Source organism: Melospiza georgiana, unplaced genomic scaffold, assembly GCF_028018845.1.
Source record: "Melospiza georgiana isolate bMelGeo1 unplaced genomic scaffold, bMelGeo1.pri scaffold_51, whole genome shotgun sequence".
Classification (NCBI taxonomy): domain Eukaryota; kingdom Metazoa; phylum Chordata; class Aves; order Passeriformes; family Passerellidae; genus Melospiza; species Melospiza georgiana.
In genome coordinates, this window is record NW_026652218.1 from 975,179 (window position 1) to 1,002,830 (window position 27,652).

General features: G+C 46.8%; 1 protein-coding gene and 1 pseudogene across 1 annotated transcript; both read right to left on the bottom strand.

The window, feature by feature from the left end:
- The window catches only part of LOC131096532 (zinc finger protein 189-like), a 435,229-nt pseudogene that overhangs the window by 363,389 nt on the left and 44,188 nt on the right, over nt 1-27,652 (bottom strand).
- LOC131096524 (uncharacterized) lies at nt 210-27,518 on the bottom strand. The gene is made up of 10 exons (XM_058044862.1): nt 27,156-27,518; nt 25,734-25,862; nt 14,229-14,363; nt 13,619-13,951; nt 9,519-9,631; nt 8,736-8,853; nt 7,936-8,035; nt 7,338-7,534; nt 5,857-5,994; nt 210-317 (listed from the first exon to the last, which is right to left on the bottom strand). The coding sequence occupies exons 1-10, from the start codon at nt 27,516-27,518 to the stop codon at nt 210-212; spliced, it is 1,734 nt and encodes a 577-aa protein (XP_057900845.1).

Consider the following 27,652-nt stretch of genomic DNA (forward strand, 5'->3'; position numbering starts at 1 on the left):
TATGGGAAGAATGCAAGAGCAAATTAAAATATGTATTAATAAGAATAATCAACACAGTAGAAATGAAGAGCATCTGCACCATAAGAGAGAGTGTATAAAATCACACTCTGCATCAAGAGAACATAATTCATATTTCTTCACAGCCTTCTCCCTTTGCATGCCCCTCTGCAAAGTGCAAGGGGCCTCAAGGACTGAAGGAAACACAGGAGTCAAATGGAGACACTTGCACCTGTCTCACTAGGGGCTCCTGGGGAAGCAGTTTCCTTGGGAATCAAGCCCCTCTCTGCCAAGGGCACTTCCCCAGATGGGTACATTTCCTGGGCAACACCAACACACCCTTAAGTGCGTGGTGCGGAGGTTCAGGGACATTACAACATAACCAATATGATCCAGTGAAGCTAAATTTATTATTCCTAAAAAGACTCTATTTGTAATAAATCTTTACTGCCCACGTGTCTCTAGCTAATACATGATTGGTTAATCCTGGCTGTTCACACATCTACAATAGAATGCTGATTGGATCATCTAATTTTTTATGCATGTTGCTGGGGTTGTCTGGCCTACCCATGACTCACTTTCCCAAGCTTGCTGACAAATTTGCTGAGTCCTGATGACTCTTCTTCTTGTATCTTTTTCAAGGATATACCAAGCTCATTTCTGAATATGTCCACAATTAATTCTTTGTGAAGGTGTCCATTGTCCATTATTACAAGCAGGCTGGATTGTGCATTGGCTGAATATGGCCATTGTGTAGAAAAAACTCCTCCATTCTGTCTCTGAGCCAGCATTTGAGCCGGTTAAACAAAATCCTCCCTCTCATGCTTTAAAGAATGTGGAATTAGAGTTGGAATGTGACCCTGAAATAGAAGCAGCTCAGAAACGAAAGTAGAAAAAAGTTATTCCAGGAGCTATTGTAGAAAGGACTTTTCTCTCCAATGATGTAGAAGCTTTTCCTGTAGTAACTAATGCTGCAAGTAGAGTTTGAGAACCTTTCAATTGGAAGATTTTAGAAAAATTGAGAGCTGCAATTTTACAATTTAGTTGAAAATCCCAACTTTCACAGTCACTTCTGCAGTATATTTTTCCATCTAACACATTAATTCCAGCTGATATGCATACCCTAAAAAGACTTATAAGGCCACCCTATCAGCAGGAGATGTTTCATAAAAGCTGGGAGGAAAAGTGTGCTCAAGAAGCAAGAAGACCTGGAGTGCAGGGTGATCTTCTGTATGGTTTAACAGCACAACAGTTCCTTGGCAAGGGGCCCTGGGCTACTGCCACTGCCCAGGCTAGGAGCATTGATCAAGTCTTACAGATGTGCCAACAACTAGCATATAATGCTATCCTTGCTCTTCCAGATAAGTTACACACTATGTCTTTTACACAAATTTACCAAAGAAGAATGAAGACTTTGATAAATTTGTAGACAAATTGCATGAAGCTATCTATAATCATTCTGATTCAAATTCAGACACAAAGATACAATTGTATGGACTTTGGGATCATTACTCCATTCCAAATGGCTTTCCCTTCAGTCACAAGAGCCTTCCATCTCTTCCAAAAATTGCCTGCTGAAACTCTTCTGCTCCCTTCCAAATCAGTTCACTACTCCAGCATAACCCTTGAAGCACGGACAGATGACTCTTCAACTAATTATAGTAGAAAAGAGGGGTATTTATTGCAGCCCTGGTCACATGTGAACTAGTTTCCAAAGACATGTGCAAGGAGTTGCAGACTCCTGCTCTCTCTTTCTACAGAAAAGGTTTTACAATAGGTTTCTAAGGACCCATAATACATAATTATTACCTGCTGTCTTCGCATTTTTATCAGCTGAATATCTATTACAGCTGTGCAATTGTACTCCCTTAACTGGGTCGGTGGGATTTTGAAATGAGGGAGTGGTTTTATGGGAGGAAGAATGCAGTCTTCCTCATGGTGAACTCTTCTCCCATGGCCAGCTGGCAAGACCTTTGGACCTGCTGCTCATGGTCCAAGCCTCTCCTGACTGTTCAATTATTCTTAAGGCAAGGTATTTCTATGGTTTCTGCTTCTTCACAATTGCTTCCTCTATCCCTGTCACTCCTAGCTTTATGTTCCTAATATATTTGGTACTCTTCAACTAAGGGGAAATGATTTCTGCTAGCTGTATTACTAACTTAGCTTCTTACCTCATTTGAAAATCTTAACTAAAATATGCAATCTTCTACTATCCCATTTCTATTCCTAGCTGGCCCCTTGAGTCATATGTAGTTTTCAAGTATCCTAATTCCATTTTCAGCTAACCCCTTGACTCACCTCAGGCACATCCCCGACTGCCTCTCTCCCAGCAGCTCAGAGCTGCATTGCACAGCGCTTGCTGTGCGCCAGAGAGCACAAAGCAGGCTGGCCTGGTGGGCCTAAATATTTCTGCCAAACATTCTGTGTAATGGGTTAAAACTTTAAGTTTGTTCATCAAAAGCTGACAAAGTTATTCCAGTAAGACTGTTGCATCACCTCTAGTTTGTTTAAGTAAATTTCCAGACTTCAAAGGATAAGGAAGGTGAAACCAAAAGACAATAGGTTTCACAAACATTTGCTTATCTGTTTAGTAAACTGTGAATATGGATGGGGGGTTTGCTATAATTGATAGCACAGTATCAGTTTATCCGCTCAGTACACCTAAGATTCCAGGAACTCAACAGATTGAGCCTAAAATTCCAGTAACCAGACAAAGGAAAATACCAGTCTTCATCTTCAGACCTCCGGGGAGTGGACTATGACCACCTAGACACAAAAGAAGAATACGCAGAGTACTACACATCAACCCGGAAACAGGACTGTATAAGAACTCCACGAAATATCAGAAGAGTGCGGCAGTGTTAGAGCGGAGACTCTCCTGTTGCCCAGCGCGCCCAGGGCGCTGACTTTGCCTATTATCCCTTGACCTATCAATTAATAAATTTCATTTTATTTGGACTTATTAGTTGGTGATTCATTCCCCACCGCAACTAACCTATAACATTATGCATCTCACACCTTTGCTCAGGCTCAGTGCAGAACTGCAGGATTACAGGCGCTTCCTCCCAGAGCTGCGTGAGGCACTGGGTGCTGCAGATGGGCCCTGCCAAGCTGTCCCTGCCTCACGCTGCCCTCGCTTTCCCTGGCACGAGTGCCGGGCCTGAAGGAGCTGCCCTGTGCTCCAGCCTGCTGAGCAGCCCGGCTCCCTGCCCCGGTGCCCAGAGTGCTGCACACGCTGCTGACCTTTGCCAGGAGCTGCAGGGCAGCCGGCAGAAGAGGAGGAATCCTCAGTAAGCCCAGCAGCCCGCGGCTGCCCTTGGCCTTTCTCTGCTCCTGGGCACACTCCAGACGGCCATGGCCTCCAGGCCGGGCTGTGCCCAGCACGGCTGCGCTTCCCCGCGGCAGCAGCCAGCTGCCACCTGGGCTCTGAGAGCGGAGGATTCGCCCGCTCCCAGCAAGAGGCACCCGGGCCCCAGCTGCTGCCTCTTGCAGCTCCAAGGGCCTCCTTCTAGCTTGCCTCTGCCTGGGCTCAGGCTGCTCCGGTCTCTTCCAGGGCTCTGCTGGGGCTCCAGCCTGGGCAAGGCCGGGCCCGCTCTCACCTCACAGGCGCTGACAGCTCTGCGCCACAGGAGACCTTCCCGAGCACCCTCTCTGATCTTTCTGCTTTCTCACTTGAGCAAGGCTCTCCTCCAGCCAAAGAGATTATTGCATTTAGGGATACAAATCCAAGTGGCAGGAACCCCATTGCTCTCCAGTCACAGCTGAAGGCCTGCATCTGCACAAGATGTTTGGGCTGCCTCATTCTTCCTTTGGTTTTGCCTTCAAATGCCATTGCCCTTTCTGCCTCAACTAGAAATACCACAGCTGTGCCATAACCAGCCAGTGGGTCATATTCCAAAGGCAGTGCGGTCTGGAGAGGATGAATGAAGAGGAGCCCTCCTCACTTACAAAACCATACAAAAGAAGCCATATGTGTGAATTAGCACCAATAAAAAACAATTGGTAATTCAGAAGGAAATGTTGAAATTTCTGAAGGGGTCAGAAGGAGGAGAATCTTCCAAATGAGTTGATGTTTCAGAAACTTTATTAATTACAACTCTAATCTATAATTGTATGCTACAAATCTCTTCAGCAACCCTACTCTACAATCCTACTCTAAATTGGTAACAGAGATAACATCTTGTCATGATTGCTATGTTCTCGTCTCCTAGGGTTAGGCTTAGGCTTAGGCTTTGGTTTAGGCTTAGGCTTAGGTTTAGGTTTGGGTTTAGGCTTAGGCTTAGGCTTAGACTTAGGGTTGGGGTTAGGGTAAGGGTTAGGGATAGGGTAAGGGTTAGAGATAGGGACAGGGTTATGGTTTGGATTAGCATTTAAGGTTAGGGTTAGGGTTTAGGGTAAGGGTTTAGGGTTAGGGTTATTCGTCTTCTTCACTGAGTTGATGACTTGTGCCAGGATGAATGCTGGCTTGGCGGAAGTTACAAATGGATGCTGTCCACCGGAAAAAAAAAATACAACAAAGAACAGTGAATCATTACTTTCCAAGCTCATTGCTTCAGGGACTCAATCAGCATACATCAAGTTTCTGAAAAGACCCAGAAAGAGGAGCAGTGGGACCATCTCCTCCCCAGTCATCCCCAGTGCGCAAAACCTTGCCATCAAGGCAAACCTGGCCCAGAATCCCACTCATCTGTTTATTGTGATGTCTTCATCACGCTGGGATTTTTGCCCTGCCAGTGCTCTAGAAATGGCGCTTTCTGTCGCTGCGTTTTCTTCCTTTCAGGAAACTCCAATGACTCACACAGGCTCCTGCCTTTGAAAGACAGGCACTGTGCTGATTCCCACAGGGACAGAAAGCAGTGTCTGCCTTTCCATGCCCTGCCCCTCGTGTGCTGGATGGCACCTTCCTTCCCAGCAGTGCCAGCCCAGTGGCACTGGGTCCTGCAGTTCCCTCTCTGCCACACAACCTGGCAGTAACCCTGGCACAGTTCCCGTCTGCTTGAGCGTGCCAGGCAGCAGATGGGGCTGGGACAAGTCCCTCCCAGCTGTCCCTGTTTGCATGGCAGAAACCTCTGAGGGTGGTCTGGGGGGCACTAACCAGGGCCCTCAGAGGCTCACAGTGAGCCCCCCACAGCCCCTCCTGCCCACAGCCAAATCTCTGACCCCTAGGCTGGGACTGGCTTCCTTGGGTTCCTCCACCACCATTTCATGTCTCTGTACCCTGCATTGCTCTACTTCAATTCTTTTGCCATTAGATAAAACTGAACACCCCACCAAATCACAAAAGAGGGCAACAGAAACAGACAGAGGACAGAGCACCTCTCCTCACAGGAAATGCAGAGGGAGCTGGAGTTATTCAGTTTTGTCAAGAACAGGCGCCAGGGAAACTTTATTGCCACTTTCCAAGACTTCACAGTGGCTTTGAAGAAAGTGGGGGACATCTTTTTTAACAGGGCCGGTTACAATAAGATGTGGACAAATATTTTTAAACACTAAGGGCATCTAATCAGAGTAGGTCTAAGGAAGAACTTGTTTACTCGGAGCATGGTGCCACCCTGGCACAGCTTGCCCCAGGAGCTTGTAGGTGCCCCATCCCTGCAACCATTCCGGCTCCAGTGGCAAAGGGCTCTGAGCAACCTGATCTCTTTAAAGATGTCCCTGCTCATTGCAGGACACTTGCACCAGAAGACCTTTACAGGGCCCTGCCAGCCCAGCCCAGTCTAGGATTCCTCACCGTTTTCATTTGAAGAGCACTAAGAGTGGAGATGAGGAGGAAGGGGGCTCATCTGATGCCTTGGACTTGAGTGGAGGAGGAGCCCATCCCTCAGAGCCTGTTTCACCTGCAGCCCCTTCACATTTTACCTGCAGGAGATCCTTGGCAGACCAGCGCTGCTCCTCATCTGTCTGCAGGCAGCAGCTCAGGAAGTCACGCAGCAAAGCCGAGAGGAGCTTGGGCTGCCGCAGCTGTGGGGTCCCTACTGTGGCTATCAGGTGTGTAGCCTGGAGAAAAAGGAGACACCAGGCTCCACCTCCTGCTTTCACATCTCTAAGGCTCTCCCAGATCCCTTTGTTTAACCTCTGTTCTTCAGTGGCAGTTTCTGCCCTGGCAGAGACCCAGAGATGACTTTCCTTTACCAACCAAAAACTCAAACCCCGATGCAGCCACAGCTTTTCCACCATCCCGCAGATCTTGCCTTGGCAGCTGATTTCATTGACTGACCTAATTAGTGGGAACTACATCAGCAAAAGGACATTTGCTTCTCTGAGGATTCATGCCAGCTTGAGAGGATTTTTGGAAGAGGGACTTTGCTATACTAATTTCAAGGGTTAGTACATGAAAGGCATCTCTGCAGTACTTGTTGGTCCTTTAAGCGCATGTGCCCTAGAACAAAACTCATCAAGCTTTTTGTGCTGTTCTTGAAAACAATGGTAATTGGAAGAAAAGAAAGGAAATCCATCAGTTAATACCCAGGTAGGGAACCAAACATTTACAATCTCCTCTTCAACACAGACACATTAAGATGCCTGCACAAAGGTATTGGGATGAAAATGCCTGCTTGGGTACACAGGAGGCACCTGCAGCTCTGTCTCTCAGCAGCCTGAAAATTTCAGCTTCCCATTTTTGCAGGAAAAGAAAAATTGTCTAGGTCAGAAGAAGGAAAGGTTCCAACCCTATGGTCACCCTCTACTCATTTGGCTACTCAAGTCAATGCATTAATGGTAGGCCCATCCCAGAAAGTGCCAGGAAACAAATGCAAGGTTTTGGCAGGCTCTCCACATCACCAGGCTCTAGCTTGGTGACGTGGAGAATGTGCCTTGGGCTAGGAGAGAAACACGGTCACTGAGTGTTCCAGCAGCACTGCACAAGAAGCAGAAGAGACTCTGTGGCCTTTACACCCTCATGCCCAGGTTTCAGGCATGTTTCCCAGTGAGAAGAAACTGCACACGGGATTAGGTTCCTCTCTAAAGACCACGGTTTTAGAAACTTTGTTGGGTTTGGGTTTCCTTCCTTCATTTCTGGAAAGATAACAACAGTTTTAAGATGCTTTTTTCCTGTTATTAAGACCATCTCCACAGACAAAAGAACTGGAACCACTAACCCAAAGGGAAGTGTTGTCTGAGAACACTTTGTTTGTTTGGAGTTTGTTTGCATATGGTAAGGCTTGAGTTCCCCCACTGATGCAACCAAAAGTACAGCAGATGCTGATGTGTTGCAGGGACATTTGTAGGAAGGGACCTTGGTGGAAGTAGTTCCAGCAGATGGCAATGGGATTTTGTCCAATGGCACACAAACATGGGACAGGTGAGAAAGACGGTGGGATCAGTGAGTATTTGCTCCTTACCGTGCCAGAACTTTCGCCCAAGTAAGGAGGTTCTTGTTCTATCATTTCAATTCCCACAATTCCCAAAGACCATATGTCCACTTTGGGGCCATATGGTTGACCTGTCACCACTTCAGGTGCCATCCACCAAGGAGTCCCGGTTAGCGAGCACCGTCTGCTCTGCTCAGGGGTGAGCTGAGTAGAGAGGCCAAAATCAGCTGAGGAGAAAACAAAATACTGGTTTTATCGGAATTCTGTGCAATTAGGAAAGCAAACAAAAGAATTCCCCAGTAGAAGTTTGAAAATGTGCTGTTGAATCTCCTGGCATTGGTGACTTAAAAAGTCCCCCCATTTTTTACAATGCCTCTAGCAGTGGCTTTTGTTCTTTGGAAACTTTGGACTTGTAACTCCTTCCCTCTGGAAGGGACCCACACAGAGCAAGGCCACTCTTGACTGCTTGTGGTTCCTTATACCTCTGTGCACGTTGCAACCGTGCCCTCAGCTCACAGCAGGGGTCTCTGCACTGCCACCAGCACCATTTTTGGGGAGCTGGCAGTCACGCCAAGCATCCCCACACCCACATCCCTGGAACGCTGCACCTGACCAAGAATATACTGACCCAATTTGACAGAGCCGTCCGTTCTGAGAAGGATGTTGTCGCTCTTCACGTCTCGATGGATCACATCATTTGAATGAAGAAAATCCAGTCCTTGCAGGCACTGAGTGAGAAAACAGAAACAGAAGGGCAAAAATGAGTGATGTGATTTCATCCCACAAGAAAGGAAACAAAGAATCTAAAAGATTCCCTCTCCAGGGGAATGGGAGTAATGACAGAACAGTAATGGCCACTGAGAGGAAGAGCTTGCTGCTCTAACACTTGCAGAGCAGGACCTTTCTGAGGAAAGACACGTCAGCTTTTGAAAGAGCAACAGCACCTGCTGTTGTAGGCTGTCCCCTGCCAACCAGCCAGGATGACTCCTGCTGCAGCGCATGTGCTCAGAAGCAAAGAGCATTCTGGCTGCACTCCTATCCTTTTTAGCTGAGGAGTGAGAGAAACGAGTCTCTCTCTTCTTTCTTTGCTGTTTGTTTCAAATCCTGCCACCAGCACCTTTGCTTTTACAGGCAAGGAATGCAGTGAAGACAGACTCCAGGCAAACATTTAGAGAGGCAAGGTGGAGAACAGCAAATACAAACACAAGAGACAGAGCGAGAATACAATAGCAGGAGATAAGAGTACTGGCACTGAGTACAGTCAGTGCAGGGGCACTGGCAGGCCTTTCACTTGAGATGCTTTTACTTGCCCATAGCATACCAGCAACACAGAAACAAAGCTCGGCACAGGAAACCTCTCCTGTTCTGAGCCCCTGTTTCCCAGACAATCCTGCCCAAGCCCTTGGAAACACAGCTGGGGTTGCTGACCTCCCGACTGAAGGCTGCCATCTCATCTTCAGACAGGCAGGTCTGGCTGACGATATCGCTCAGGATGCCTCCATCCATGTACTCTATAACCAGCAAGAGTTCCTCGCCCAGAAGGTAGCTGAAAGAAGGAAACAAGGGCATGGAGAGGAACGTGCATGGCTACGTTGATATTTTGCTTCCCGGTTTCTTATTTCCAGATGCCTTTGTGACAAGGACAGAATCAAAGGAATAGATATTCCCTCTTGGCTGTGCATTGTTTGCAATCTGTGCAGTCTCAAAGAGAAAGGCACAGCTGTGAAAAAGGAAATGTCTTAGATGGACAGCAAATGAAAAGTGCAGTTTAGGAACAGCCCAGATAAAAAACATGTCAGGCATGGTGTTTCTGGAAATAAGCACCTAGTCTTCCTGGCATGCATAGCAATGGCAAAGAGGGGCAACAATCCAAGCGAAATCCACTTTAGGATGGTTCATCTGCACTTAAGAAACTTTAAAAAATCAATCCCAAATAAATGTGGAGGCAGTGAACTTTGAGGCTATTGAGTTAGGAAGATACAGCTGATCCAGGTTTTGAATAATTTTGGAGTAACTATCAAACTACGTGTGCCAGGGAAGGCTCATGCAGACAAGATGCACTCTCTTCTCATCCATTGGAGATGAGTAGAGAAATATGAATAAATAAAAATTAACAGCTTTACTTGCTGCCACTGACCAAAGTGGGTTTTTAACCTCTCATGTTTGCTTTATGTAAACAGACATCCATGGGATAAGACCATGACCTCTCACCTGTCTAAATAATTCACAACATTGGGACTCCTATACCTCTTCATAATCATTATTTCATTAAAGGTTAGCTCCTTCCTCCTCACTCCTTGAAGATTTATTTTTTTTATTGCCACCTAAAACGACATTGAAAATCAGTAACTTGGGAGGTTGGTGGCACGAGACCACAAGGCACGTGAAGTGAGTGATTTTGCAATGACACAGCTGAGTTGTGCCAAACTGCCTTGTGATTAGGCACTGCAGTAATCAGGAACTGACATTCCAACAGCCCATTTCTCTGCTCCCTTGGGAGCCAGTTACAGGACACGTGAGGCCACTGACATTTTGCCTTGACCACTTGGTAACAGTGGTGTCTCAGTTATCACCCACAAACCTCTGACCGCACTCTCTGCTGCTTTGTTTGGGACTCAGAAGAAGGAATCCATGCCTTAATACTCTGTGGATACATCTTGTGATATGGGCAGGGATAGGGCTTTCAGGGACGCCTTGCAGATCTCTCCCTACGTGCAGTTCCCAAGTGCAGCACTGCAGGTAGCTAAGGAACTACCAGTAACTTTCAGATGCATTTGTTGGCAGCCAGAAATGAGAATCCAGGACTCTGAAGCTGTAGTCCCAAAGAGCAGTGAGGTGCTCGCAGGCACCACCTTTGTTTTAGCAATGGAGAGCGAGTGAGCACGTCCTTCTCTGAAAGGAACCGCTGCCCTCCGTGCCTTCCTTCTGGCAGCTGAGGAGGACAAAGTCCCAAATGTGTTCTGTGGCCTGGCACCAGTCTGTGCTTCTTGTGCCTTTTCAGCACAGCTCTGCCCAAAGCTCCAGCCACAGCTGACACCAGAGGGGAAAGCCCTCGAGTGCAGCAGAGCCTGCAGGTGCTGTTGACATTTACCTCTCCTCCTGTGGCAGTGTCGAGTGCTCTATAAACATCTTCAAAACTCCTAAAAACAAAACAGAAGTAGAGAAAGGAGAAGCTGTTTAGATCTTGCAGTGAAAGCCAGCCCGCACAGGAGATCTCTGCTAGAAGTGTCAAAACCTGCGGCATGCAGGAGGGCTCTGCCAGAAGGCAGATGATGCATTTTCCTCTCAAGTGCATGGGCACTGGGCCTGTTCCTTAAGCACTGGGGTTCAATTTCTAAAGGGAGTTTAGTCTTTCCTCTTGTGTTTCACTTCCTAAACGGTGTGGTTCCCATCCTGACCACAGAGTGTTTCCTTCTTCAAACCAGGGAAAGAATTGTTCCTGGGAACTGCTATCTCACAGCTTTGATAGGGCGTAGGTTGCTCTTTCAGGCAAGCAAGTTTCTTCTCTTTTCATTAGTGTGCCAGTATGATTTTGAGACATACAAAAAATGCTAAAAACGTAACACAGAGCTGTCCCACACTTGAGAGACAAGGAGACCTTCCAGGTCCTGTTCCTTGATGCAGGCACGACCTCAGTAGCAAGGCATCTCTGACAATGCCTTCTGAGCCCACTCACAAATTCTGAGCAGCATTGAGAGATGGGACAATCTATCCCCAGTGTGTGAACATCTTTGCAGCTGGCCTGACTTCACGCTGGATAGACATTCCACCCCAAAAACACCTGGCCCATGGTTGTGCAGGAGTAACTGCTGTTGGACTCACCCGCTGCCAATATAATTCAGATGCGTGTATTTCATCAGGGGATTTTCAGTGGTGTTCACCATTCTCCCTGAGGGAAACAAAATGCAAGATGCTGACTTTAAAGCAGAGATCCCAGCTTCCAGGAGATACAAAAGGCAGCCCCAGCGCCTGGAGCTCTGAGCCCTTTGTGGTCGGCTGGGTAACAATGACCACAACCAGACAGACAGCTCTGCAGCACAGGTGGCCAGCACAGAGACTGATTTGTACAGTCTTTTGAAGAGTTCTCTTGACAGGAAACAAAGCACAGGGACGTGCAATCCCAGGAGAGGAGGACATCTTCCCCACCTTTCCGCAGTTTGCCAAAGGAATGCCTTCCCATTTGTAAACCAGAGCAGCTCCAGCTGTAACCGATCCTGACGGGGCTTTCAGCATCAGGACCCTGACCTGTTTATGAGCAGGCTGAGCTCAAAGATGCCCCTCTCCCAGCTAAGGAAGGCTCCAGCCTCTGCAGTCCCTCCAGCCCTCAGGGACAGGGCAGCGACCACAACAAGGCTGGCAAAGCCCCAGCATGAGCACTGACAGGCACTGATGGGAAGAAGCCAGAGTGAGCCTGAGCCCCAGACAAGCTGTTGCCCCCATTCAGGACACAACAGGATGGGCTTTGAGATCAGCCACACTGAGGCACAGATCAGTGCCCTTTTTGTCCCAACAGGTGATGGCAGACACAGAATCCACTGGGCTCTGGTCTCAGCCCCACCAGGTCTCTTATCTGAGAGCACAGCACTGGCAGCTGTTACGGGCAAGAAGCAGATTCATTGGGTTGTGATGCAGAATCACAAAGGGCTTGATGTGTTTTCCTAGAGACTGATCTGAGCAGGGCCTGGGCCAATGGGTAGGATTCTAACAGTCATGGGAAAGAGAGGGAATCAGGTATGGAAAAGTGCCATGGATCTGAGGGATATACCATGGCTGGGCTGGAGGCTCTCTCCTGAGAAATGCCTGCAGTACAGTTTTATCTGATCACGCCACTTGGATGTGTCTCCTGGACACATCTTGATAAGCATAAAACTAGAAGGTTAAATAAAGTTTGTTATCAAAGTCTCTGTTTTTTCTTTGGGGCACATGGAAAATAGCTCGTGCTCTCTATTTGTCCTGTAACCTGATGTTCTTTCAAAGTAGTTCTTATTGACAAAAAGATAGCATTCTCTTCTCTTATTGACAAAAATATAGCATTCTCATGAAAATAAACTGCAGATGTAGTAGCGGTAACAATAACAGTCATAAAAATTACATCAGTAAGACGTGAGGTAGAAGGGCTCCTTCAGGATGGAGAAAAACACAACAAAAAACCCCCACCAAAAATGAACACAAAAGCAATCCCACCCCCCCCCAAAAAAAAAAAAATCCCCAACCAAAAAGACAAAACTCCAAAGCCAGTCCATTTCTGTGAAGTTTTTTTGCTCTGATGACTGGTGTGAAGTCAAGAGTCTAAGGAGAATTTAGGAAGCTAAAAATTCTGTTCAGTTTGGCCACTAGCACACAGGACTTGCCTAGATCATTTGCTAGGTCACAGCCTTCTGCTGATCCAAGAACAATCCCTGCTTCAGCCTTTAGCAGAGAGGGAAGCTCAGGCAAACCCAAGCCAGTCCCAGGTGCCCTCAGAGGCAGCAGGAACACCCAGAGCTCGCTCGCTGCCTCGGAGCACAGCACTGCCTCTGGGGAGTCCTAAATGGCCCTGTGACACCAAGCTCAGAAGGAGCATTTGGTACAGCTCTGCTGACACCTGCACACAACACACTGTCCCTCAGATAAGAAACACCCCAGACGTACCCAGCAGCTCCAGGTACTCCTCCTCAATCTCCTGTTCCTGGGATGTGCACGAGCCTGAGTTCCCAGGTTTCACAGAAGGGCTTCCTCCAGGTGATGCTGCTGCAGCAGCAGGTTCAGAGCCCATGATGTGCTGGACCTGGAGCATTTCTGGTGGGCACAGTTCCTGTGCCTCACTCCTAACTTGGGGTCCTTCATTGCCACACATTCCCTGCAAGTCTTCGCAGGCTGCCTGGTGAGATGTCAACACTTGCACCTCAAGTCAAACAGAACAAAGCAGTCAGACACTACAGCTTGTCCCTGTCAGCCAGGAGTCATCGACTGTGAGGAAAGGCAAAGAACAGATTGACAGGGGATACAACAGCTTGTTTCAATCCTCCATCTGGGTCACCAAGTTCCACTGTAAAAACACCTCAAGATAAAAGGAGAGCAGGAACAGGCCAGCAGGAATCAATTTGGATGACTGCTGGCCAAAAGGCCAAAGGACAAGTTTCACTGTCCAGGGCAGCAGTTGAGATTCAGCACACCAGGAAATGTTCTTCAGAGTGACTGTGATACACACACTACAGCAGCATGGCACTCAGAGGCATGGCCCCACTCCCTGCTGCTCTGCACTGGAAAGGCAAGAAGGGCAGAAACCACCAGATTGGTGACTGCAGTGGCTGCATCCCTCTTTCACTCACTTGGTGTTGCAGAGACTGACGGAAGCGATTAAGTTTCTCTCTGATGATTTTCATTTCTTCCTCCAGCCGCTTATGCCTTGCCTTGATCATACTGTGAGCTATCTGAAGCTCTGCATCCAGCTGTTCCTTCATGTTCTCTAACAAACAAAAGAGAGGATGTTTCATGAGTGGAGTGGCTGCCACTCTTTCATTCACCTGGTTTTGTTGATCGCCCCTCTGCTGAAGGAGATTCTCCTCTTGAATTCTTCCCATGTCTTCCTTGTTCTTTCTCTTCACTGCCATGATGTCACTCTGAGCTTCGGGCAGCTCTGTTTGAGGCTCTGCCTTGATGTTCTGTACACACAAAAGCAGAGCAAGGGACTGGCAGCTGCCATCAGGCTCAGCTTTTCCCTCTTTTAGCCTCAAAATCAAATTTATTCAGCCATTTCTTTCTGCTTCCCTCCCCACATCTGCCTCTATTGCAAACCTCCTGTCCCAGGGCTGATCTCTGCAGATTGCAAGGCTCTGTGCCTCCATTGCCAGTGGGACTCCTGGCCTCCTCAGTCCCAAGAGCTCTGGTTTATTCCCCTCTTCCTGCCCTTCCCTCTGTGCCCTGGCCAGTCAGGCTCACCTGGCCATTCTCCTGTGGCTCTTCCACCTGCTGCCTGAGCTGCTCTTCCTGCTCTCGGGCAGGGAACAGCTCTCCCTGAGTCTGGCATGCCATCTCAGATGAGGCAGTGTGCTCCTGCTCTTTCTCTAGAAGCACCTGCACAGAAAGCAGGAGAAGATGGGTTTCAACTTCCCATATGCCCTTTGTGGGCCAAGACTCACATACTGCTGGGCTCACTTGTTCCCAAAGCACTGTGCTGCTGCTCTCCTGGGTCATTCTCTGCCCGAGGGGAGGCACAGATTCCAAAGTGACCCTGGCCCTACAATCAGGGGCCATCTGGCACGGAAGCTCCAACAGCCTCTCAGGCAGCTGACAGGGAAGGGGTGGCATTTCTCAAGGGTCTGGTGAGGGCCTCCCTCTGCTTCTGCCATGTCCTGTTTGTCTTTCAGTAGTGACTGACTCCCCACCCTGTCCCACAGCTCCATCCTGGCTCTGCAGGGGCTTCCTGGGTGAGCTCACTCCTTGTGAGAGACACTTCTGGAGTTCACCTGCTCTTCAGGCCTGCACCAGAATTCCTGCCTTCCTGACATCCACACTCTTGTTAGAAAACCGGGTCATTCAAGAGATAAGGATGCATGCAAAGATCTCTGATGGAAGTCAGAGAACCTCTATGGCCACCTCAGTATATGGAGGAGGACCAAGGTGTTTCTTCTCCCTCTTTTGTCAACTGAGAATTCTGACCAGCAGTAGCAGAGTTTCTCCTAAGGCCCCATTAACGAAAGCACTTACACAGCCCTGGGGATGCCAGTGAAGGAAACCATGTGTCATGTAATGCATGTGTTAGCAAAGTCACAAGACCCCAGGGATTGTTCCACTCCCTTAGGACATGCAAAAATTTAAAGGATAAAAAGAAGGCTTCAGGGCATAAGAGGCTGGAGGAGGAAAACATGAGGTGAAAAAACAACCATCTCTGGAGGGGAAAACATCTCTGCCTGCTCAGGATCAGTCAATGGAACTTGTCTCTACTCCTCTCCTGAAGGGATGCCTTTAGGTGAGCTTTGCATCTTCCACTGCTTTGGAGAAGAGCCAGGAAGATTCAGTAGACTGATAGATAGACAGATCTCACTTTTTTAATCTCTCTTTACTGTGCTGTGGCATTTACATTCTTTGAATACAGAGAGATATAGTTCTCTCTCCTAGGTTTTTTTTAAGGGAAGGTAGTGAGAAACTTAGAAAAGAAGAGAAAACAATTATCTCTACTGGCTGTTCTTGTTGTTTAGTACATGTAGAATGTGTTATAGTGATTGTTTACTGAAAGTGATTTGTTATTTGGATATTAGTGGTAGTTGTTTAGCTTGATTAGCTAATTAGATAAAATCTGTGTTGTGACTGTCTGGAGACAGTCACGAGTTTTTCTTTGGTAGCTTTTTAGTATAGTATCTCTATAGTATAGTTTTAATATAGTACTAGTGTAATATAGCATAGCCAAAGAAAGCATTTGTTTAACCTTCTAAATCATAGAGCCAAAGCACATTATTCTCCATGTGGGGGTCACTCGGAATCAATCCTGTCCTTTCTGTCGCTACACACATCAGCACTCGGTAGTAGTGCCCCGATCAGCTGCCATCCTGAACTTGCTCTTCTGTTGCTTCAGTAACCCACACTCTTGGGGAATCTGGAGCGTGTAGGTCCCTATGGAATGCAACCAGACCCAGAGCATTGCACTGGGAACTGCACTCTTTGTGCATCTGTGCCTGGGCAAGTTTTTCTCTTGGACTCGACCATACTGATGGTGCTAAAGTGGCTGGAATCAGAAATGCAGCCCAGCCCCTCCCAGCTCCTGTGATCTCTGAGCACCAGCTGGAATGCAAGGGCATTGATTTCCTGCTCAATTCCCAAACACAACACACACTGATTCCCTGGGCAGCCAAAAGACACAGGAGTCATTAACCTGAAAGTGATGTGTTTCTGCAAGTGCTGGAAAAGGGCAGGAAAGATTGAGAAAAGGCTCCCTTGCTCCCTGGAGAAGGAGAAATTGCACAAGGCTTCTCCTTCTAGCAAACAAACAAATCAACAAAATATGAAAGTGTTACCTACTTCAGTGTCTAAAGCACTTGGATGCAGTGAAGGGATGTTTGGCAGGGAAACAGCCCTCGTGCTGAGCATTGGCTCTATGGATCCAAGGCAGGGATCAATGGCAGTCTGCCTGAAGGTCCCTCATGAGCCCCCATTGTCCAGGCTAAAGCTCCCTCAGCCCCTCCTCCCTGGCCTTGTGCTGCACACCTTGCCCAGCTCCCCTTTCCCTCTGTGCCCACGCTGCAGCCCCTCCATGACTTTCTGCTTCCCAGGGCCCACAGCTGCACACAGCACTCCAGCTGTGGCCACAGCGCTGCCCAGCACAGGGCCACGCTCCCTGCCCTGCTCCTGCTGCCCCACTGCTGCTGGCACAGTCACCGTGCCCTTGGCCTTCTTGGCCCCCTGGCCCCACGCTGCCTCATCTTCAGCTGCTCAAGGCTGCCAGCCCTGCGTCCTTTGGGCCCACGCAGCTCCTCAGCCACAAAGGTGCCCATGTCACTTCAGATACTGCAGGCACCATTGCAAGATGGCCTTCCTGTTCTACAACGACATCTTCTAAGTAGATATCATAAAGTTTGATAGGAATAGAATTCTAAGGGACTCTGACTAAATTAAAATGGTCTAATTCAACTGTACAGGAAATTGCTCCTAAGTAAATATTCCACCCTATCTGTCGTCAGCAAGCAAGGTTCTCTCTACAAACACTAGGTTTGTATTCTTCAAAGTTCTGATATAGAAATTTAAAATATCCATTTCGCACTTTGTTATTTTTCTACAGGCATGAAAACGGATTTTTTTTCAGCCTTCCTAGCTGGCTCTCTACACTCTGTTGCTACTGGCCAAGCTCTCAGCTTGCTCCACAATTCTTAAACACCAGGAACATGAAATGTTCCTTTCTCACTCACCTCAGGATCTTCAGCACTGCTGAATACACACTTCAGGTGACCTGTAGTGGGAAGGGAAAATGAACCAGATGCTGTCAGAAAACTGCCTGGGCTGCGAATGCCACAGAACAAGTCAACCCAAACAGAGATGATTTCCCGTTTCACAACATTCCTCCAGCAGACACATTTCATTCACACATCCAGCAAGGGATCAGAAATATTCTTGCTTATGCCTACACATCAGCCTGTTTTGCCAGTAAATGAATACAAATATGACCAAGAAAATGCAAATTGTTCTTTAACACTCAATGCTCCTGTTTTACCAAACACATAAAACAGCTTCTGAAATCCTCTCCTTCAGGTACTCTTTTTTTTTCTGATCAGTTACATGCACTAATTATGATTAACTTGCAGGAAACAGTTGCCCAGAAAAGCTTCCCAAAATTCCCCTGAGCTGTGGCAGTTCTATTGTGGAAGAGCACAGCAGCACCTCTAGGGTTCAGAAGCAGACACTCACTGCTTTAGAGTTTGCACTTCCTTTCAAAGGGAATAACTATTTTAGCACTCAGTAAAAGGTTATTAAGTTAGACAGTCAAATCCTTTCATGACAAAATTTAAAAAGAAATAAGCTTTCTCTGAATTCTGGGAACAACTGCAGAGTTTTTAGAAGGCATTCCAAGAAGCTCTGCTAGTCTACATTTTCAAAGGTGTCCTGCTTGTCCCAGCAAATAGAGGAAATGGCAGACTCTGCTGCCACAGACTCTCCTGTGGAGTGAACAGAGCCCTGCAGGTTCCCCTGCAAATGCTGCCCCTGTGGCTACAGACACCCCCTTTTTAGCTGAACCTCTTGCTTTACCAAACCAGTGGCATCCTAATGCTCTTTCAAAATCAACTCAGCCACCAAGAAAGAGCAGGAAGGCATGCAAAAGCCAGGTTAGGATACACCCTAACCTAAATAGAGTTGAAACCGCTACTTACTTGCCAGGCGAGTCATGAAATAGGCAGAATAAACAGTGCCATACACAGTGCAAACTGCAGCAGTGAGTTTCTCAATCATTGTAGCACTGTTGTTCAAGTTTAACTCCAACACTACAAAAACCAAGACTCCTGTCAGTGTGCAGCAACCCACTGACAAAGGCCACAATCAGGAGAATGCTCCTAATCTCAGCAAGCCCTAGGGCTGCTCTGGCACTGAGGCCTTCCGTGCACCAAGGCAACCTTCTGGTGTCAACACAACGATGTGGCAACCATGCCCTTGTTGTATTTATATTGTTGTCTAATTATATTTCCTGAGTCTCATACCTTCTCGGTGGTTTTCTCGTGGCAGATCTTCACAGCAGTGGTGTTGTTGCTTCTCGGTCAGGGCTCCTCTCCCAGGCTCTCCCTGACCACCCCGCCCCCTTTTATCTCAGTTACCTCCATGGGCTACAGCTGCTGCCCAATCAAGGACATCACAGCTGCAGCCCATTTACAATAACTAGAATCAGGGCAGGGTCACTAATACAATACAAAGATCTTTCACTGCCATTCATATATTTACAATACATATATTTACTCAACCCCCTACATGCCCTGACATCACCAAGCAAAGTATGACAAAGCAAAGCATCACAAAGCATGTTAGTCTGTGAATTTATGCAAAGCAATAACCAACCTTCCCTACAGCAAACACAAAAGAGCCTGGGAAGTTCTCCTCTGACACAAAGCAACACAAACTCCCCCCATGGGCCAAACCCTATTGTTCAAAGGATCCAAGAGGAACTCTAGGAATGCCCCAAGCACCTACAGCCTCTACCCCAGCTGAGAACTCAAATGGGACCCAAGCAAAGGAAACCAGACCAAGAAAATGGTCCACAACATGGCAGATGTGAGAAATGACTCTCACTTAAACATTTTAAAGGTTTATTAAACCTTAACAAAGGAATGAATAAGGAAAAATTGCAGCATTGGGAGTCTCTGTGACTAGCAGCCATGTGCTCATCTACAAAAATGATGCTCTGCCTTTTATACCCTCAGTCCCTCTAAAAGTTTTGTCAGTCAACTCTTTCTCTGCTGTCCATTGGTAGAGATTACTTTCTTGCATCCTGACTGGAGGTCAGGTGTTGTTACACCCTGCCTGCTGGTCACAAGCCAGCCCTCCCCAAATGCCCTGACTACCAAGGCTATTACAAGGGGGACGGGAAAGAGGACTATGGGAGGATATATTACAATATCATCACTACACATTTGAACATCCACATAACATCTGCTTCTTAATTGTCAGAGCCAACCATTGCATTCCTCATCCAGAACACACAGAACCAGGAGAGAAGCCACTGTTGGCATCACAGCTGAAATGTTTCCTAACAAATCTCCCCACATATTTGCACCTTTATTGGACATGCCCAGGACTCCGGTGCGTGTACATCTCTGCCTTTCTTCCCCTTTGGCAGCAGTCGAACTGGCAGCATCTGCCCGCCAGCAGCAGCTGCTCCAAGCTGGGAACGCCACTGGCGGTGCTGATTTCTAGAGGTTTCTGTGTGCCAGGGGAAGCCAAGGCAGGAGCGGCTTGAACGGTGCTGGCGCTGCTGCTGCTCTGTGCCAGAGAGCCCTGGCTGGGCAGGGCAAGGTGCCCAGCGCGCTGCGGGCTGTCGACGGAAGGGAACCAGGACATCAGTTTGATCATCACAGGCTCAATTTTATTGATCAGTACGGCAGGTTAAATACAGTTAATAATGAGCTTCATACATATTGCAAAGTTGAGCTCAGGATTGGTCAGTTACATATCAGCACTTACGCCTACTTCTGCATTCCTATGGTTCTACTTTTGATACTTTCTACATATTCTTAGGATATATTCAGGACTAATCTCTACTCCCTATCCTCATGTTGCAGCAAGGTCACTGCTGACCTTTCCTTTCAGCTTGCTGACTGCTGACTTTTCTCCTTCAGCTTAACCAGCGGCATTATGTCAGTATGGCCTTTCTCAGCTAACCAATTATGAATAAATCTCTCCACAGCGGGCTCCTTCTCCTGCCACAGCTGGGCACACCTGGGAGCAAGGCATGAAAACATGTGGGCAAGCCAAGGGGTTTCTGCAGCTGCACTGCTCTGCACACACCCAGGACACCTGCAGCACAGAATTTTAACCCTCAAACAGATAAACCAAAGGGAAACAGCTGGAAATTATTTCATTTCGACCATTCTTACCTGCTCAACAGAAGTCTTCAAAATGAACGTTACCAAGCATGGCCCAATCCCTGCTGCCAGCTCAGCATTAGAAAAGAGGCAATCCTTGATCTCAGCACTGGGTGAGTGGGGAATCACTTCCCTAATACGTGCACACCCAGCAATCTCACTTACTAGTTTGTATCCATGGATCTAAGACATATTCAATACTTTGCTGGAACTCACAGGCTAAATATTCCCCCAAATTATTTGATTTACTGATTGATACTTATTGACTTATTGATACTTAAATCTCTTCTCCGAATTTACTGACATGAGAATAGGAGTGTCCTGTAGGTCCCTGCTGGCCTTTGTCACAGGTTCAGGAGGAGACCCATGCACAAAATAACCCAGGACAAAACTGGGATTGCAAAGCAAATTCATTCTATTTGTTGCAGTAGCAAATAATACATACCAAGCCTTGGATTCCCAAAAATCATCTGAGCAGGAGAAGGAGGTGGAGCATGGTGCTCGGCAGCAGGAGCAGGTAGGCAGTGCACTTTCAGGACATCCCCTGGATCAAAACGCTGTGCATCTCATCCTTCTCACCCTTCCAGCTCAGAACCAGGCCTGGTATCTCCTGTTCAGCAGTGGAATTTCCCAGTTATAGCATTGGCTCACACATGGCTGGTGTGTGAGATGAGGCCAATGAATCCAGGATTTAAAAGAACTGGAAGAGTTAAAATTTTAGCAAGATTTAGTTTGGGGGAAAGAGTATAGCAAGAAGAGTAGAAATAACAAGGGACAGTTAATTTTTTGCTGGTAAGGTAGTTAAGGCTAGGGTAATATATCACTTGCCTGTCTTTACTATGTTTAAAGAAGCAGGATGGGATGCGGATTTCTTTGGGACAAAGAAGAGGACCGTAGCCTGCACCCAGGCCCTGAAACTTCAGCTATAGCCAAGGAGTGCGAAAGCCTGCCAACAGGTCATAGGGAAAGAGGTCAAATTGAGGAAGACATCTTGGCCTTCATCAGAAGGAGACCATTCCCCACTTGAAAACCCACCAAACCATTTGAAGTGAAAGACTGCAAAAATGTGCAGAAACTTTGGACTCAATTATAATACATTTTAATTCAAAGGAGGGTAGGCAGTGTTATCTAATGAATATGTGTTAGGTTTTTTGGAAATTATATGAATCGTATGGGGCAAAGGGTATGCTTGTGTTTGCACAGGTGCCGGACCTAAGTGAGACCCTACAAAGGACGTGAAACCATCTCATACACAAAAGCACACCGACAATTCCACCAGAAGGGAAATGAGCACGCAGATGTGAGCCACACAGAGAAGCTACAGTGCATGCCAGACGTTCCCTGTTCAACCTATGAAAGCTACAAATCTTGAGTTTGATGTTGATTTTTGGACTGTGAAAACGGTTAGTATAATAGAGCTCTTTCAGCAAAAGCGTGGTGTTCATTGTGTTCAAAAGAATTCTAAGATATCCAAATTTGTAAAAATTGAAGATTAGAGGGAAAGTTTAGTGCCCTATAGTTGGCCAGTCCCTGAACAAGTGCTAAAAGATTTGCTTGAGAACTGAAATAGATAGGGAAGCTTTTGCCAAAAGGCAGCTGAACACAGGAACATGGAGCTTGATCAAAGGATATACTGGCAATTGTTGGTGTCACTTGCTTGCTTTTGCTGTGCATACATGCCTGTAGATCAATCAAAAATGAATGTTTGCCTTGCTTTAGCCATGTCAGCAGGCTCAGACACCATGTGTTTGACCAATTTGAGCCCAGATAAATCCTTTGCAATCTCTTTGGTCGGTGTGCCTGTGCCAGCCAAGGAGTAGCCAATACTCAATCATGACAAATATTGGTGTGAGGCTGCCAACGAGACCAATCCCATAACCAGCTGGCATCACTGGGTCCCTGATCTCTTTAAAGCACCTTCTGAACCTCAAGAATTGGAATTCTGGGTTCATTGGTGATGGAATTTCGTCCTGAGTTTCAGTACGAGGGAGATCCACAGTTAAATGTTACTCCCCATCATCCTGAGGAGAAATAGTCAAGTTTGTGATGCAATTGTACTACCCCAGTGCCCCCTAAGGGTGAAACTGCTGATGAGTAGATAACCTAGATGAGTCCCCATGACAATGAGCAACAGAATATTGCCACATTTGTGGAGATAGAGCCTGGCGGAACATTCCCTCAAAAATTAAAGGTGGCCCATGTAGCATCAGACAACTCACTGTGATAGCACCTATTGTTAAAAAAGCCATCAAGAGAAAACACAGAGAAAAAATATGTGCCTCTCATTATAAAGAAAACTGTAATAGCAATTTCAGATCCTAGGGCCCTGCAAAATGAGTTACATCAACTTTATTTCTACATCAACTTGCCTCGGGTGAGGCATTGAAACCATTATACCGACTGTGGTGTTGGCTGAAGAAAGAAGACAGTGCTACTTCCATTGCAATTAGGGACATGATGACTGATGTTAGTGCTGTCAGACATGCAACCTTACAGAACAGAGTGGCAACTGATTTTCTTTTACAGGCACATGGGCATCGTTGTGAGGAATTTGAAGGATTGTGTTGCATGAACCTGTCTGATCAATCTGAATCCATCCACAAAAGCATACAAAAGCTGAAAGATTTGACAGCTCCAATTAAGGAAGATGGTGGGTCATGGTTAGGTGATTTGTTCCAAGAATGGAGCTTTGCACCTTGGCTAAGGGAACTTTGTAGAATAGGTCTCTATATGTATTGGAGGTTTTGGTAATGATACTAGTAGTAATACCTTGCATACGTCAATGTGTGCGACAAATGATGGACAAAACTATCAAAGAAGTTTTTATCACACGAGAGAGAGAGGCAGGAAATGGATTCACAGAGAGTTCTCAAAATCTCATGGAGATGGTGGGTGAAGGTATAGACATGGAGGAAGTTTTTGAATTAAGACCTTGGAACAGACAAGACTTTTTTGGAACAATGACTTGTAGTTGCTATCAGACATAGCAATTTTGAAGTCCTTTGAACTGACTGGACTTCCACAGCATTAAAATTGCTGTGTTGGAATACAGCAAGGCTTAATGCGAGCAAAAAGGATGCTTTAAGCAAGTAATAAGCAGGTATACTCTAGTAAAGCTATGAAATGCAAGGTAGTTAATAAACAACATGGTTACAAAGGTTTCTTTTTACTTGTACGAAGAGGGGGAATTGTGAGAATCCTTTAAATCAGAGGGTTTTGGGAAAGCTGCAAAAGGCAGGCCTCAGAGACATCAGAACTGCAATTAGAGCTAAGCAGCAGCCCTAAGATTTGTCAGCAGAAAACTTGTATAAGAAGTAGAAAAGTAAGGACAAAGAGAACAATGGTCTGTGTATTAATGCTTGGCTAGAATAACTCCCTAAGCTTCAAAAAAGTATCTCTAGCAAGATATTAGGATTTTCTAAGCTTAATAATGGAGCTCTGTGCATTGTGTTTTAAGGCTCACAAGCAGGTATTATATTCAAAATAAGCAAGCAGTGTTTTAACAAAAGGTACCTGTGCTTATAGTGGTTGGATAGAACTACTGTCAATATGCTTCTGCTTTGTGTGATTGGTCAAAAAACTTTTCAAGTAAGTTGTACCATTAAGTTCATTGCCTGCTGCTAGGGATGTGAGCTGCTGGCATCTTCCCATTGTCATAACCATGTAATGAGACTGATGCTGGAAAACAAACAGCTCGAGACGCGTTCCTCAGCAGCCCCATCCCGTTTGTGATTTCTACACAGATCCCCTGCTGGCAATAGTATATAGATGTTAAATCACATATATGATAAATTAATATGTATTATTTAATTCATTTTGGTATCTTTTCATTTCCTATAGATTTATGTCTTTTCATTTCATATAGATTTGATAAATTCCTCCAACTTGGGAGTGTGAAGATACACAGCAGTACAAAACCATCTGCCCACACAGCAGTCAGACCCTGGGCGTGTGCATGCACACCCACCCATTGTGCTTGCTCTTCTCAGCATCTCAGGGCTGCTGTTTGCACAGAACTGGGATGAATTTAACTCGACAGAGCCATGAGTGGGGTGTCCAGCTTGTCATGAACACTCATGTGGCAATGAACAACACAGAGCTCTCAAATCACATTATCACAGCTCATTTCATTCCTGCTGGGCACTGAGGAACTCTTAAAAGACACAGAAAAGGGGTGGAAACCATTGGCATCATGCTACTGCTGGTATCCTCCTGGAGGAAAATCTGTTGGGTTTCTTAAGGTGGTAGCTTTCCAAAACCTAGCAAAACTGCTCAGCGCTGGTAGCCCAATTGTGAATGGTTTTCTTGACTTGGCAAAGCTGGGGTGTTAACAATGAACTCCATCCTTGATTCAAATCATCTGCCCTCACCTGCAGACAAAAGCACCACCAGCAGCAGAAGCTACATCTGTCAATTTTCTCAAAAAGCTGTGTTAAATTTGGGAGAAGAAAGGAAAACACATATGACACTGTGGATTAATGACAAGACTCTGAGGAACAGTTCCAAAGCAAAGGGCATCAGCTTCTCTCTGGGCCACTCCTTGTGCTCCAAGGCAGCCGGGCTGCCCTGGCTGCCCTGGCTGCCCAGGACCCTGTGCCCCATGGGCTCTGCAGAGCTGCAGTGGGGAGGAAGCTTAGGGCACCTCAGCCCCTGGGCAGGAGTGGCTTCTTGCTCTGGAGGGCTGCCTGTGGGCAAAAGCAGGGCACTGGCCTTCTGCTCCTGGCCCTAGCCTGGCCTTGCAGGGCTAATCCTGTTCTCTGTTTCAAATGTGCTAAAGAAAAACTTCTTTGTTTCCAGCTCTGCACAGGTGTGATTTGCACCACAAAATACTGAAGGGCTAATGTCGCTGAAGGACACAAAAGAACACAAGCACACCACCAAGGTGAAGGAAAAAAGGGAAAGTTTTATTCTCTGACTCCAATATTTATAGTTTTACAAAAGTGACAGTGGATTGGAAGGTGACAGTGACACCTCTACAATGACACTGGTCAAACCAACAGTCCATCAACTCTCTCCTCCTCCATAAAGGAATGAAAAACAATGAGTTATTTATAGAAAGCGTGTGAGAAAGTTCACTACAAGAATGTCAACATCAGAAGGCTCAGAAAATCTTAAAAAAACAGGGTGACATCTCACCCTTTTCCTTTTAAAAAAGAAAAATGAAAAGAAATGAACAATGTGAAAAGGAAAATATGAACAACGTTCAGTGTCCACTTGCAGAGGAATCATCGGAGTGATCACTCTCAACATCTGCATCCAAATCATCACTCAATGATTCCCTCGCTTGATGCCTTTCAGGTTGGGCATGGTTTCCATCTTGCTCATCAGCTGGATTCTGTCTCTGCGGTCGCAGATCAGGGTGAACACATTTGGAAGGTACCCAGCGTACCCTAGTATCTGTGGACACGCAAGCATACCCGCGCCCCGAAGCGATAAGGTCATAGGGACCTTCCCACTGTTTGGTGACTAAATTCCGCACCCGAACCTTCGCTCGAGGCTGATGTGCCTCGTCTGCAGCCTGCAACAAGAGATGGTGATTCAAAATGACAGGGTTATTTGAGTTCTGTGGCACAGTGAGATGATTGATTGTGCACAAAGCTTTTGCCAACCGACTGTGCGGGGTTTCACCCTGCATTCCCCGTTTTTGTGGAAAAACCCATGCGATGCCTTGGCCTGTGCGAGTGTATCAGGCTGAGGCGCTACCCACGCTGGGTTAGCCAACTTGTCAGCCCTCGCGTTACCTTCTACTATAAAAACTGGCAAATCAGTGTGACTCCTCACATGCAGAACATAGAATGGATGAACTCGGGCCTGAATGGCACACCACAAGGTCTTCAGTAAATGAAACAAGGCAGGATTACTGACCTCCTTCAAAACCAAATGACCCAACCGCTGTGCGATATCAGCCACATAGGCGGAATCCATGACCAAGTTGAAAGGTTCCTGGGAAAATTTTTCAAATGCCATGACAGCAGCCCACAGTTCAACCAATTGGGCTGACCCATTCTCATGGCCTTCCAGAACCTGCCACTCAGATCCATCCCTCCAGGTAACAATGGCCTTTCCTGTTCTCCCTGAACCATCAGTGAAGACGGTGGGTCCTTGCACGGGTTCCTGACTATTCTTGGGCCGCAAAGAAATTTGTGTGGATTTTGCCATATGCAACAGCCTATGGCTGGGCAGATGATAAGTGATCTGCCCTAAAAAATTTTCCGGAGCACTCTGCAGGGACACACTGTTTGCAAAGCTCCAGTCAAAATCCTCCCATTGCACCAGGAGTATGATCTTTGCAGGATCCGCACCCATCAATTCCAAACACCGTTGTCGGCATTTGATTATCAAGTGAGCAATTAGTTCAAACAATGTAGTGGCCGTCTTCTGTGGCTGATGGGGCAGGAAAACCCATTCCGGAACGTGCAAGGAATCAGACCATTTGTCAACTCCATTGACCAATGATACCTGTGGGATGCGAATCTGGAGTGGAGATGAACACAGTGACATCAATGGAGGGATCAATGCGATAAACCTGACAAGCCGAAACAGCTTGCTGAACCACCTCCAATGCCTTATGCACGTCAGGGGTCAGTGTGAGAGGTGACTTTAGATCAGAGTCTCCTTTCAACAAATCATACAGAGGAGACAGCTGTGCATTGGTTAATCCCAAATACGGACGTAACCAAGTGATGACACCTATCAATTTCTGAGCATCATTCAGAGTCTTCACAGAATGCACAAATTGCACCTCCTGGTGACAGATTGTCCATTCCAGAATTTTGACCCCCAAGTACTTCCAAGGTGGTTTTTGTTGAACCTTTTCTGGAGCCACCTCCAGTCCATGAGCATGCAAAGCATCAAGCAACCGAGGCTGAATCCTCAGCAGCTCATCCTGGGTGGACGTGGCCACCAAAATGTCGTCCATATAATGATACAGACGCACATCAGGAAACTGCTTGTGAACTCCAGACAAGGCACGGGCCACATACCACTGGCATATGGCAGGAGAATTGCACATGCCCTGAGGCAATGTCCTCCATTGATATCTCTGTGCGGGCTCAGCCTCGTTAATCGCTGGCACCGAGAAGGCAAATTTTGGTCTGTCATCGGGATGCAAAGGAATCGAAAAAAAACAATCCTTCAGATCCACAATGAGGACCACCCGGCCTGCAGGAAGCATGGTAGGCGATGGCATGCCCACCTGCAATGGTTCCATGCTTTCCATCACGGCATTGACCTTTCAAAGGTCTTGCAACAACCTCCATTTCCCAGATTTCTTTTTTATACAGAAGACAGGAGTGTTCCAATGACTGT